The sequence below is a fragment of the Cervus canadensis genome, chromosome 13, assembly GCF_019320065.1.
Source record: "Cervus canadensis isolate Bull #8, Minnesota chromosome 13, ASM1932006v1, whole genome shotgun sequence".
In the NCBI taxonomy this organism is placed as follows: domain Eukaryota; kingdom Metazoa; phylum Chordata; class Mammalia; order Artiodactyla; family Cervidae; genus Cervus; species Cervus canadensis.
The window spans coordinates 57431282-57444667 of NC_057398.1; the positions used below are offsets into that span (position 1 = coordinate 57431282).

Here is a 13386-nt window from a genome sequence, read left to right on the forward strand (position 1 = left end):
TGATGAATTCTAAAGTTAAGATTTATATTCACTTTATTTAGTAAATATCAGTGTTGCATATTTTTGTGAAGGTGAAGCTGATTTATAACTGTACCTGTAATATCAGTTTTAAAATTCAACTTTTTAATTTCATGATGAAAAGTACCTATTTAAAGCTAAGGAAAGCATTTTGGTGGATATAAGGAATAAAACATTTAAAATTTCCAGTACCATCCTGTTGAAAGTGAAAGTCACTCAGTCGTGTCCAACTCTTTGCAAACCCATGGATAGTCCATGGAATTCTCCAGGCCAGAATACTGGAGTGGGTAGCCTTCTCCAGTTGGTACAACTAATCCCCTGACCAAAGTAAACAGATGAGACCAGGATGATGTCACTATTCTACTAGGGAAGAAAGAAAAGGAAAGAAGGGAGAGAGAAAAGAGAAGGAAAGAAAGGGAGCCGGAAGTTTGCCTTGGGATCAAAAGTGTGTCTAGTAAAAGTGCGTCTATAGTTTCAAAGGCCTGTCCTTTTATTTTCAGTTACTTGTGATCAAATAGTAAAGATCAGTATGACAAAATATATCAACTTGCAAGATTCAAATGAAAATTCCTGACATGTTTACAATATTCCTCTCTTAGGGAGGTGATTTAAAAACATCGTTTCCCTGTATTGCCCTCAGGTCGGTGAAGCCAGGTATGAAATGCAGAGGTAGGCGGCATCATTATGAAAATTTCTAACTAATTTTCTTTAATAATTAAAGGAAAGCAAAGAAAGGAAATGAGAAAATGAGAGTTCCCAACAGCTAAAACAAACAGAAGAAAGTCAAAGTGTAGAGTCTTAGTTTATCCTTGACAGCTTAAATTCTAATAATACGATTGTTATCATTTACTGAATGCTCTCTAAGGGCCTGGAAACATTTTAAACATATTAAATTTAATCCTCACAATGTTCTTTCAAGGTGCAGAGTGAAACAGAGGCTCAGACAATTCTAGGTAATCTCCCAGTGATTCTTCTTTGAGGCTATGGTACAGTAGAAAGAGTGTGGGCATTTATATCAGACAAAGCTGAGCTGGAAGCCAAGCTCTCACTTAGGGTAAGAATCATTTCATTGGATGCCAGGAAGTTCTGGGGACAAGTGATCACTAAACTGAAGTTTATATACACAGATATTACTAGCAGTCAGGATGGGATAAACAAGGAGAAAAATGGGATACAGCATTTTTGGTTTGTATTGTTAACACAAACACAATAGTAATTTGTTTGAAAATTCATAAAGGTCCATGAGTCAAGTTACTTGGTCGCGTTTGTGAAATGATTTGTTAAACCAGGCACCTAATTGAAACCTGAAAAGAAATCAAAATACTTTAAAAAATAACATGTATAAAATACCTACCATATTCTCTGACACATGGTAAGCACTCCATGGATATATACTATTGTATTATTTTTATTAGTAAAACAGCTAAGCCTTTATGGTGTTTCCAATTTATTACATTTATACCCAATGACTATACAGCTCTGGATAAAACAGAATTAACAGATGCTTCAATTAAATCCCACTTCATCATTTTTAAAATTGCTTTCTCTATCATACTACCAATCATAAGTATAAACCACACAGAACTCAGATTAAGAAAGTTTATAAGTATAAAGGGAGTTCAAAATTTTCAAAAGAAAAAAACTGTCAGCAAGAATGAGTACTAGGTTTAAAGAATTACAGGATATATTTATAGCTGCCCTTAACCTCAGATATGCATATGACACCACCCTTATGGCAGAAAGTGAAGAAGAACTAAAGAGCCTCTTGATGAAAGTGAAAGAGGAGAGTGAAAAAGTTGGCTTAAAGCTCAACATTCAGAAAACTAAGATCATGGCATCCGGCCCAGCACTTCATGGCAGATAGAAGGGGAAACAGTGGAAACAGTGGCTGACTTTATTTTCTGGGCTCCAAAATTACTGCAGATGGTGATTGCAGCCATGAAATTAAAAGACGCTTACTCCTTGGAAGGAAAGTTATGACCAACCTAGACAGCATATTAAAAAGCAGAAACATTACTTTGTCAACAAAGGTCCGTCTAGTCAAGGCTATGGTTTTTCTAGCCGTCATGTATGGATGTGAGAGTTGGACTGTGAAGAAAGCTGAGCGCCGAAAAATTGATGCTTTTGAACTGTGGTGTTGGAGAAGACTCTTGAGAGTCCCTTGGACTGCAAGGAGATCCAACCAGTCCAACCTAAATGAGATCAGTCCTGGGTTTTCATTGGAAGGACTGATGTTGAAGCTGAAACGCCAATACTTTGACCACCTGATGAGAAGAGCTGACTCATTGGAAAAGACCCTGATGCTGGGAAAGATTGAGGGCAGGAGGAGAAGGGGACGACAGAGGATGAGATGGTTGGAAGGCATCATTGACTCGATGGACATCGGTTTGGGTGGACTCTGGGAGTTGGTGATGGACAGGGAGGCCTGGCATGCTGCGCTTCATGGGGTTGCAAAGAGTCGGACACGACTGAGTGACTGAACTGAAATGAAGTGGACTGAAGTCTCAACAAAATTGAAATTACCATTAGTAGGTTTGGGTAGACTCCGGGAGTTGGTGATGGACAGGGAGGCCTGGCGTGCTGCGGTTCACGGGGTTGCAAAGAGTTGGACAAGACTAAGTGACTGAACTGAACTGAACAAATTAACATTTGAAAAAAAAAGTTTTGCTAAAAAGATTTGGAATTGTGTCTTTAAAATGTAGCCCACTAATCACACAACTAAAATGTTTGCATTGCTATGGATTTTATAATAAAAATTGAAAATACTTTTATTTTTTAGTTTTCAAATTATCTTTAAATTAGTACCTGGGTATTTAAGAGTAGAAAGACCTCAGTTTGAACACCAGAGCTATTTATTACTACTAATTTTGTGTCTATGGCCAGTCACATAATTACCTGGATTTCAGTTCCTTGCCTGTTAAATGAAGACAATTCAGCTATCCAAATTAAAGTAAATATTAAGATAGTAATCATTACTGAAAGTATTGTTGTTTAGACTACCAAATAGAAGCCAGAGGTACAAGAGACCTGTGTTCCAAATGTACAGAGCAGCCCAGTATTTACTATGGTTTTGACCTTAGATACCTCTAAGGAAGACATTCAGTCTTAGATTCACTCTCTCCCACTGGGATTGGACTGGCTTTCCCTGTCTGAAGAGATTTGCATATGCAACTCAGCGAGAACCCTAAAATTGGGCTTGAAGTCTAGGAGAAAGACTAAAACCCAAGAAATTGCTAGTTTACAGCCTCAAGCTCCCATTGGGCTTCCCCTATGCTCAGCAGTAAGGAATCCGCCTGCAGCGCAGGAGATGCCGGAGACTCGGATTCGACCCCTATCAGGAAGATGCCCAGGAGAAGGAAACGGCAGCCCACTCCAGTATTCTTGCCTGAAAAATCCCATGGACAGAGGAACCTGGTAGGTTTTAGTCCGTGGGGTTGCAAAAGAGTCAGACGTGACTGAATGAGCACCGCTTCAGGCTCAAGTAACAAAACACTTTTCAATCCCTAAATTCATGCTTTTTAAAACAACAACAACAACAACAATCTTATTCTTTGTGAGCAAAATATTCTACATGCAGTGTATATTTTCTTAGTAACCATGAGGAGATCTGGGTTACTGAAACCTACCCACATATCAGAAAAGAAACATCTTAATATTCCAGATTCCACATGCACATCTCTATATGAAGATGCAACTGCTCACGCAGTTTGGTTAAAAGCTACACTTGAAAACTTGCATCAGAATTTAGAAAGGATGGTTTTAATCTCAACATTCGCTCAGTTCACAGAGGTAACATGAAAGCGACCTCAGCTTAATAACTTCTTGGTTCCTGATCAATTCACAACACAACCATGAGCCACTCAGTCTGGGTTTGGAAATGGAAGGTGTGCCCTTGACGGTGGATGTGGACCTTTCTAGTAGCCTGGCCCAGCTGCCTCCACGAAGGCGCTGTCACAGGGCAGCCGGGGTGCCTGTGTGCACCTACAGAGCAGCACAGAATTGAACTCAAAGTAGTGTCTTTGCGGTATCTTTTCAACAAGTCATGTCCCATTCAGCCTGCTAGTTTATCTCTGTCAGGCTGGGGGCCCCAGCAGCTTCCGTGAGCTGTCAGGGACAGGTAGACCAACCTGCTTTGTGCTGAGGAGGTGATGCATCTTTCGAGCCTGGTAATCTCTTTCTTTCTCCTCCCTTTCGAGGTCTGCCTTCTTCTCTTCCCTTTCTTTCATCTCTGCAAACTCCTCCAGGGCCTCCCTGCAGTGAAAGTTTGAGGTCATTTGTGATACGAAAGATACACTAACCTTTTAATTCTTTCACTGATGAGAATCAAGTCAGTTTTTGAGGGGCAACCTACCTCCACATTCATCAAAATCAGTGGAGTAATCAATCTTACCAGCACATTCTAGGTGAATCTTTGCAATCCTTAAAAAAGCATTTAAGTGATCTTTCAGTGGTGAAATTTTGAAAATCAAATATCTACATATTATAATCAGTTCAGTAGCTAAAGGACTATATTAAATGCAAAGTAAGTTAATTACTATGCTATCATTTTCCTTGGCTGAAGATTAACCATTTTAGACTTAAATATCCTAAGAAAACATCTAAACTACTGATTTCCTTTAAATTTGGTATTTACAAAGCTCTAGTTGTTTATTTTACATACTTATGGGCTAATTTTAAAAATATGATAGATTTTTTAAACATATACTTAATTTAGTCTAAATTTACTTCAGTTAAACAGTTCAAATAATATCAACAATATTACATGTACTATCTTGTCTTTGAAAGGCTGACATTTTATTCAGTTATATCAATAATTAGAATAAAAGTCAAACTGTGTACACGGAAGTTCACAGCATTTCAAGTGTAACAAATTCCATTAAAATAATGAAACTTTTCATCATTTATATACATATATCTAAGAAATTTAAACACAAAATTAGCTGTTAAAATATACTACGTGAAAAATACCTACTAAATAGAATAATAATATCAAACTATGGGACAATAATCCTTTATTTTCAAAGAACAAGTTTAACCACTCATATTAAAGTAATGTTTTGAAATTGTACTTTTTAAAAAAATATGTAACATACTATCTAGTTCTATAAGTAAAATTTTAAGTAAATCTTCTAGGCACATGCCTCAAAGATAGCAGGGAAACTAGAGAGGAGAATTCCAAAAATTAAAAAAAAAAAAGAGTCCTGTTCCTACTGCAATGACTAGAAATATTTTTGTTGCAATTTTCTGTTAAAGGCTACTAATACAATACTTCATACAAGGTTACTTATGAAACACACTGACGTTTAAAAATCACCATGCCCTGCTATTGCAGCAGAGCTATTTTTTCCAACATAAGATTAAATTGCAAAATAAATGAATTACTTGGAGTGGCATGGCCCTCATTTTGCCACCCTTCTCTTGAAAATTGCTTATTAATATGAAAAAAGGAGTCAGAAAATAGCCTGTTTTACTTTATGCATAGTATTTTGGGGGCTTCTGTACCCACAGCGCGGGGCTGGCTGCACATTTAGATTGTGCTGGCAAGCTGGTACAATGACCTTTCTGACCTGCATCTCAAGGCTATTATTAATCGCTAAGTAACCTGGTAAAGCCAAACAAATTTGTTTCCATTGAAAGGATCTCTATCTGTGTCTGAGAATTTGTTCTGTACCAAACAAACCTCATTAACTGTGTCCATTTTTGACAGAGAACCAGGAGTTAGAGGGATTGGTGACCTTTCTTTGTCCTTAGGTACAGATTTCAAGGCAGTTACATATGAATAAATGAGAATTTTTACCAGGAAAAATAACAATCAGGTGTTACATTAAAAAATGAGCACATCATTAATTTTCATCTTTACTTTTGATATTATATAAAAAATAAATATCTCTTCAATAATTCCTCTTATAAGTCTTTAAGAGAATTTAAAATAGCCAATGAACTGCCACTATTAGGATAATTACTCAAATATGCATGATCCAATTTTATGTTACCCCAAAGATAAGCACAGCAATATTCTGAATGATCACACAAATTTAAAAACACATCTATAAAGAAGTTTGTGTTCTATAAGTAATGTAATGAATATGAAGAGATCTAACGTAAGAACAAAAAAGGCCCAATAAAATTGAACACATACACAAACAGGTAAGGTACAAAGAAGTAAATAGGACTTGGATACAAAATCAGCAGTGGAAATTATTTAAAGAAGTAAAAACAGTTCATCTTCAGGACATGGAAACATAAAATTAAAACCATTTGTATGTACTCAAGAAGCTTGACAAGGAGAGTTAAAACTGAGAGGAATGTAAGAGAATGTTAGTTTCCAGCATATAAACACGGAGTAAATCCAGAAGGAACTAGAAAACCCCACAAAATAACCCAAGAAATTTGAAAAACCCTAGAAAAAGTAATTGAGGGTAATCTCAAACCACAAAATTAATTAATTTAATAAATTCATACAATTACTGAAAAAATCAATCTTAAGCTGATTTATTGCTCTGCTTGAACATGTACAGTCGTACTGAACATCACCATTATATTCATGTTAAATATTCTTTGTTAAATAACTAAGTAGGAAGAGCTGAATAAATTATTTATCCTTGATATACAGGTTTTTTGTTATAGCAATAGAGATGAAGATATGGCTCAGTGTAAAGGATGCAATAGAAAATTATGATCCCATTAAAGATTAAAAGCTGGAAACCACTGTAACTAGGGTTCCCTACAAAAATATAAAATGTACGTATTTTTCCAATCCAGCAGTTTTTAAAATGTTTTTTAAACAATTACAAACTTTCCCAAATAGCTTCAGACTATTATGAATATGTTTTTACATTTCAGGTAGATAGTCTAATTTCTATCTGAAAAAAATATCCTGTGATAGATACAGGATAGGTATAACTAATTGCCCTGTTGTACAAATATGGAAACACATAAAGAGATGAAATGAGCCAATCTGAATAACAAATCAGTTAATGGCAGAAATGGAATTAGAATGCCTAGATCTGCAGAGCCTCTAACCTTATATTTGACTGTAGTCGTCCTAATACAAGAAATACTATACAGGAGATATTTTTATTGAATGAACCACACATATTTTCCTTTATCTTATGATCTTGTTTTCTACTGTATAGTTAATGAAACTTGGATAAGTCCCAAGACTTTCTGCACCAGTGTTTATATGTACAAAACATTTTGAGACATTTGTAAAAATAAAGCCAAAAATTACTGAAACTATCTAAAGCTTTACATATTTGAATACATTTTGCTAATGATATCTATAATGATAATAAAATATTTACATAGTCTAACATGATAATAATAATAAAAATAGTAATAGCCACTTGGAGGCAATATAAGCAGAGCAGTTAACCACAGAGACTCTGAAATGACACCTGGTTATAAAATTTCTGCCGGGCTACTTACTAGCTGTTTAATCTTTGAGCCTTAATATCCTCATCTGTAAAATGCAAATTTATTATCAGTCTCAGGATCTTCTCCATCAAGCTATTGTGTTGATGAAATTGATTAATCTCTGTTAAAGTGCTCAGAGTAACGGCTTGCTCAAAGTTAACGGCTAGGTGTTACGTTAAAGAATGTTTCCTGTAATCGGGGTACTAGGCTACTTGCTTTATCTACTCCACGGAATAGGAATCTTTTATGCTTTTTAAAATCTCTTCAATGAGCTCCTCCTTTCTCTCTCCACACTAGTGTGCACCTTGAGGATAAAATTCCGTGAGGCAGAGCATGGAGTCTAGCTCCCTACAAGGCAGGAAGCATGGGACAAACCTTGAACAGTGGGAAGCCAGGGGCAGGGAAGATTCATGCAGAGAAATTTCCCCTTTTTTTCTGCCTTACACGTACTGCTTTAAGAGGTCTCCTTGCAAATTGGGAGAAAACCTGTGTGGCTAAAAACAGCAGGCACACCTGCTGTGCTGGGTTGAGTCACTCTGGGATGTGATGTGAAGCAGTGGTCTGGGACTGCAGGAGTCATCCCGTGGTCTTCCCTTCGGTCCTTAAGGACCAAAGCACCCAAGACAGCTGCCCTGAGTGTTAGTGGCTGACAGCTTGAGCTAAATACATTCCACCGGAGAAAAGCAGCTGCCCCATCCCAGGTTTTGCCACCCTCTATCCCAGCTTGCACCCAATAGCTGGTGATGGAAGGAATACAGAGGCCTCTGTGTCAACATGGCACTACCCTCAAAACCCATCTGAATCCCAGAGCTTCCTGGGACTGATGGAGACTTCTGATGCAGCTTAGCTTCTCCCTCTGCTTTCCTCTTCCCCTCCCTTCAAAATGTTGTTCCCCAAATGCCCCCCAACAACACTCATGAGCCAAATCACTGTCTCACAGTCTGTTTCTGAGACACTTCACTCTTTCTAAGACACTTCACTCTCCCTTATCCTCACCCTCACTGCCCTGGACGAGAACCACCCAAATAAAGGATCGGTTGTTTAATCCTTGACTTACATTTTGTTTCCAAGAGCTTCCTCGCTAAGACACCTGTGTACTCATTCAGTTGTGATTGACTCTTTTTTTACCCATGGACAGTAGGATCCTTTGTCCATGGAATTTTCCAGGAAAGCATACTGGAGTGGGTTGCCATTTCCTCCTCCAGGGGATCTTCCTGACCCAAGGATCAAACCTGCGTCTCTTGCGTCTTCTGTATTGACAGGTGGATTCTTTACCACTGAGCCACCTGGGAAGCCCTTTAAGACATCTACATACCTCATTTAATCCTTCCACAGTCTTGTGAGGCAGATATCACTCCTCCCATTTTATAGATTAGGAAAGAAGATTCACAGAGATGAGATCTCTGCTCAAACGCTCAAACTAGAAAGTGGCAGAGTCAGAATTTGAATCTAGGTCTGAGCAAAATCCACATCTTTAAGCACAATACTATACTCATATCATACATTTTGCCCAATCCAATATTTTATTTAGATATTGATAAACTTTTTTTTCTGAGTTGGTAACTTTGATGGTAGCAAAAAATCCATACTAGTTTTCCAAAGTCCACAAAAGGGAAAAGTTGATCTGTTTTGAAAAAGTTTAAATTAATTGAAACTCTTCTTCATCATCAGATGATAGCATTAATAATTGGGGAGTTAGCCCTGAATATTCACTGGAAGGACTGATGCTGAAGCTGAAGCTTCAATACTTAGGTCACTTGATGGGAAGAGCTGACTCATTAGAAAAGACCCTGATGCTGGGAAAGATTGAGGGCAGGAGAAGGGGACGACAGAGGGTGAGATGGTTGGGTGGCATCACCAACTCGATGGACATGAGTTTGAGCAAGCTCCAGAAGATAGTGAAGAACAGGGAAGCCTGGCAAGCTGCAGTCATGGAGTTGCAAAAGGTTGGACACAACTTCGCAACTGAACAGCAACAAAGTGACCATGGAATACACAAACTTTTGCATTTGCAGCCACATATGTCCTCTCTTCTTAACACACATTTTCCACTTGCTACTCTTTGTGTGTGTAAAGAATGCTAACGTACATCATTGTTTAGCCGCTAATTTGTATCCGACCTTTTGGCGACCCTTTGGACTGTTGCCCACTGGCAAGGGTACTGGAGTGGTTGCCATTTCCTTCTTCAGGGGATCTTCCCGACCCAGGGATCAAATTCACCTCTCATGCACTGGCAGGTGAATTCTTTACCACCGAGCCACAAGGGAAGCCCAGTGCACATCACACTGGTGTATAAAAAAAGACGGGAACTGAAAAGATGCTTAAGAGCGAGTCAGCACAACACAACTAACAGACCAAATAAACCACAAGGCCTTTGGGGAACAGCCCTGCTCATCTCTCTATCTCACTTCACACCACATTCTCCTGTCACTACTATGCCTTAGTAGTAGTGGCCTTATTTATTTCCCAGCAAACAATTTACTCAATGACCCTATTTCATTTCCAAGCAAACAATTTACCCCAGGACTTTTCACTTATATTCTGTTTTCTGCTTTGAACGCGCTTTACAGCAAGCTGAATTTTCTCTCATTGTTTTCTCACTCATAGTACCATAATTTAGTTTTTTCCTCTATAGAATTCAATATTCTTAATTATGTCTTCATGGATAAATTTGTTTATTATCTTTGATCTGAAGAGAAGCCAGAGTATTTGCTTATTTAACGTATCTCACCCACTAGACTGCAAATTTTGTCAAGACGATGTCTGTTGTGTCCATGTCTATTTGAATGAATAAATAAATAGATTTTACAAAGATAGTCTTGGACAGTAGAGCCATTACGCTGGATATAATTAATGTTGTAAAGAATTTACTCTATTGTCTCCATGTAAGTGTGGAAGTTGCCATCGTACAAATGATGACTGAAACCTGACAAGTGATTACAAAACAAGTACATGAGCCTGCTCAGTTCTGAACTCAAATGAAAGCTTCCTGTCAAGTAATCACACATGTTTTCTTGCATTGCACATTCTCTTTCTCTTGTCACAATGACTTTTCCTTTTAAAAAGTGTGTCTTGGTTTTTTTCTAAGGTCTGAACCAAAGAAGAAGAACATACTGTCATAAACTATTGAAGAAAATAAAGCAGTCTGCTCAAAATTGTTTTCAGAAACAAATAATATTTATATAAGATGAAAAATATCCAAACTCATAATTAGAACTTGGGAATTAGCCCCTTCTATATATTACTGATTAAATTATTCAATATTTGTTTAGCAGACTCATGTAATACTTTTTTTACCCTAATAAAAATGATTAAGATGGCCATCTATGCCATTCAGAAGAGAGCAATATATTTTGCTATTCTACTTCATTGTCGTATTCATTTCAAAATATGTACTAAAAATTTTGTGTTTAAAATTTTTCTCCTCTCTTCTAGTCCAGAACAACAACAACTCCTCCCCACCCCCCAAAAAAAGACCCCAAAAATCTACCCTTTCCTCTAAAAGGGCTTCAAGATTCCCTTAATAATCACTACTCTCTAGCTGCTCCTGCTCTCATAATCCCTTGCCTTTCTTTTCAAGGTCTACTACGTTCTACAGCATATTATACCTATAAACATGCATCACTTCTGCATTCCCCCTACCACACGCTAAGGCCTGAAGGTTAGGGTTAAGATGTACTCATTGATGTGCCCCTCCCAAAATAGTTGGCCTAATATCTAGTGTAAATTAGGTGAATCTCCTTTTTATTTATTTCTCAGCTGACTACTAGTACATTTCATCACTTCTGATGGTTTAACTAGAAGAGGGAAGAAACCACAATCACAAAGCCTCTCTGAGCGAAGGGAGGGGAGAACCTGGACTCTGGCTCTTTGCCAAAGACGTGGATGGGTCTCAGGATGTGATCCCCTGAAGAGCAGCATTGACTTCACCTGGGGACTGCTAGCAATGCACACTCTCAGGCTCCAGCCCAGACTGATTCAATCAGAAATTCTGGAGGGTAGGACTGTGAGTCAATCTCTTGCCTGTTAAAGTCTGAGAAGCAACAGAGTACAGTGATGACAATGTAAGCTCTGTTAGAAAGTAAGATGATTCAATCCTACTCATGAAGACATCATGAAGAGATGAAATTATATTCAGTTAATGATCTTAATATGAGTACTGCCTTATTAGCTAAAGCACTATGAAGTACTACAAGGGAGACAGGATACATATATCACAGTACTTTCATAGAAATCATAATTTTGACAGAGGAATTTTAAAATTATATGGAGATTTTTTTAAAAGCACAGATGTCCCCAATTCCATAATTTCTCAGATAAAACAAAAAACTATCACCTGTACCATCTTTAAGAAAAACAATGATAAGATAGTGAATTTAAACAAGTCTCTAGTGTCCTTACTCTGTTTGATGGCAGATGAAGTCAGGATATCTTCTGTTGTATAAAGCCTTCAAAATAAAAACAGCTGAATAGCAGAGTTTCTGCTGTGGTATGTTATGTCATAGAAATATTTTAGTTAAATTTATTGAATGTACTCATGTTGTATCTCTAGGAAATAGCAACCCACTCCAGTGTTCTTGCCTGGAGAATCCCAGGGATGGGGGGAACCTGGTGGGCTGCCGTCTATGGGGTCGCACAGAGTCGGACACGACTGAAGCGACTTAGCAGCAATATGTTGCATCTATAACGATTGTCCGCTCTTAATCTGCACATATTCATGTAACTGAATAAGTAGGCAATAAAAGAAAAGAGAGAAGGCTAAGTCTAAAATGTAAGTAAAATCACTAACCACAAATAAAGCAATTACAAGCTTGAAGTTGGTGTATGACATCCAAAAATATTTTGAGACTGATAAAACCTTAGAACAGATGATTTGAAAGTCATTAAGATACCCCAAGTATTTCCATGTGAAACAAAAGCTTCACTTTCAGGCAGTCAAAGCATTTAAATCACTTACGATATCTACCTGGCTACCTGGGCCCTGGCATGCTGGACAAGTGTAAATTTCATTAGGGTATCATTTTCAAAGGGGGAAATATGCTTTAAAAGTAAGCACTCCACCGTACATAGTCCTTGATGCTCCAGCACTCAGGCTGCTACTGAACACTACCCCTTACTCTGAAATCTAGAGCTGAGATTTTCACATTTTGAAAAGATTTAGAAAAGTGCTCTCATAAAACACTTTTCAGTTACTCTTGAAAATCCTTTGTTTGCAATATAGATCAATTTCTCTTCAAAACGTTTAAGCTACTTTAGGAGTTAGTGTCATGAAGAAAATTAACACTCATTTGGTTATTCACTCAGGCAGTCATATGTACGTTTAAAATAGTAAAAGAAATGAAGATGTAGCAAGTCCAGACCCTGCCTTCAAGTAGCTTGCAAATAAAATAGCTGACAACGAACTAGCCTATAGGCAGAATAAGTCTATGAAGAAATATATAAGCGATTCTTGAGTTCAGGGAGCGCGCTCTGATTAGAGGGGTTGGAAAAGGCACTGTGGTTGGGAGCTGAACAATGTGCAGGCTTTCACTCAAGCGAGTGAGCTGCGGTGGAGGGGTGTGGTAATGAAATGAGGCTGGATTATGCACAGGAAACTCCAGCTTTCTTTGGTAGACTTGAGCCGTCAACAGCAAGCAGGGGGTGGGATAATCACTTTAGAGCAGAAGAAAGGCTTCCTGAGCAAGGGAGAATGGGCTCTCGAAGGGTAATGCTAGCAAATCTGTACTCTATAGAGTAGATATTTTGAGAATGAAAAAAAACTAAAAGAGAAGATAATGGTCAATGTTATAAAATTACAATACCACGCCTTCACTCTGATCATAAAAAGGGAGCATCCAATTGTTCCATTATTTCATTTGCCTACTTTGCATGATTTTAAAAAGCAGTCAGACTCCATTCAAAGATCATTCATGAAAATCAATTTTTTTTCTTCTTCTGGCTCTTTTGAATAGA

General features: G+C 37.7%; 1 protein-coding gene across 6 annotated transcripts in view; it reads right to left on the bottom strand.

Annotated features, from left to right (window-relative positions):
- Window positions 1–13386, bottom strand: part of SPATA17 (spermatogenesis associated 17) — a 241485-nt gene that overhangs the window by 129403 nt on the left and 98696 nt on the right. For all 6 annotated transcript variants that reach the window (XM_043486168.1, XM_043486169.1, XM_043486170.1 and 3 more), the window contains one exon: window positions 4146–4269. In XM_043486168.1, coding sequence (XP_043342103.1) covers window positions 4146–4269 — 124 coding nt within the window. The remainder of the gene's footprint in view (window positions 1–4145; window positions 4270–13386) is intronic.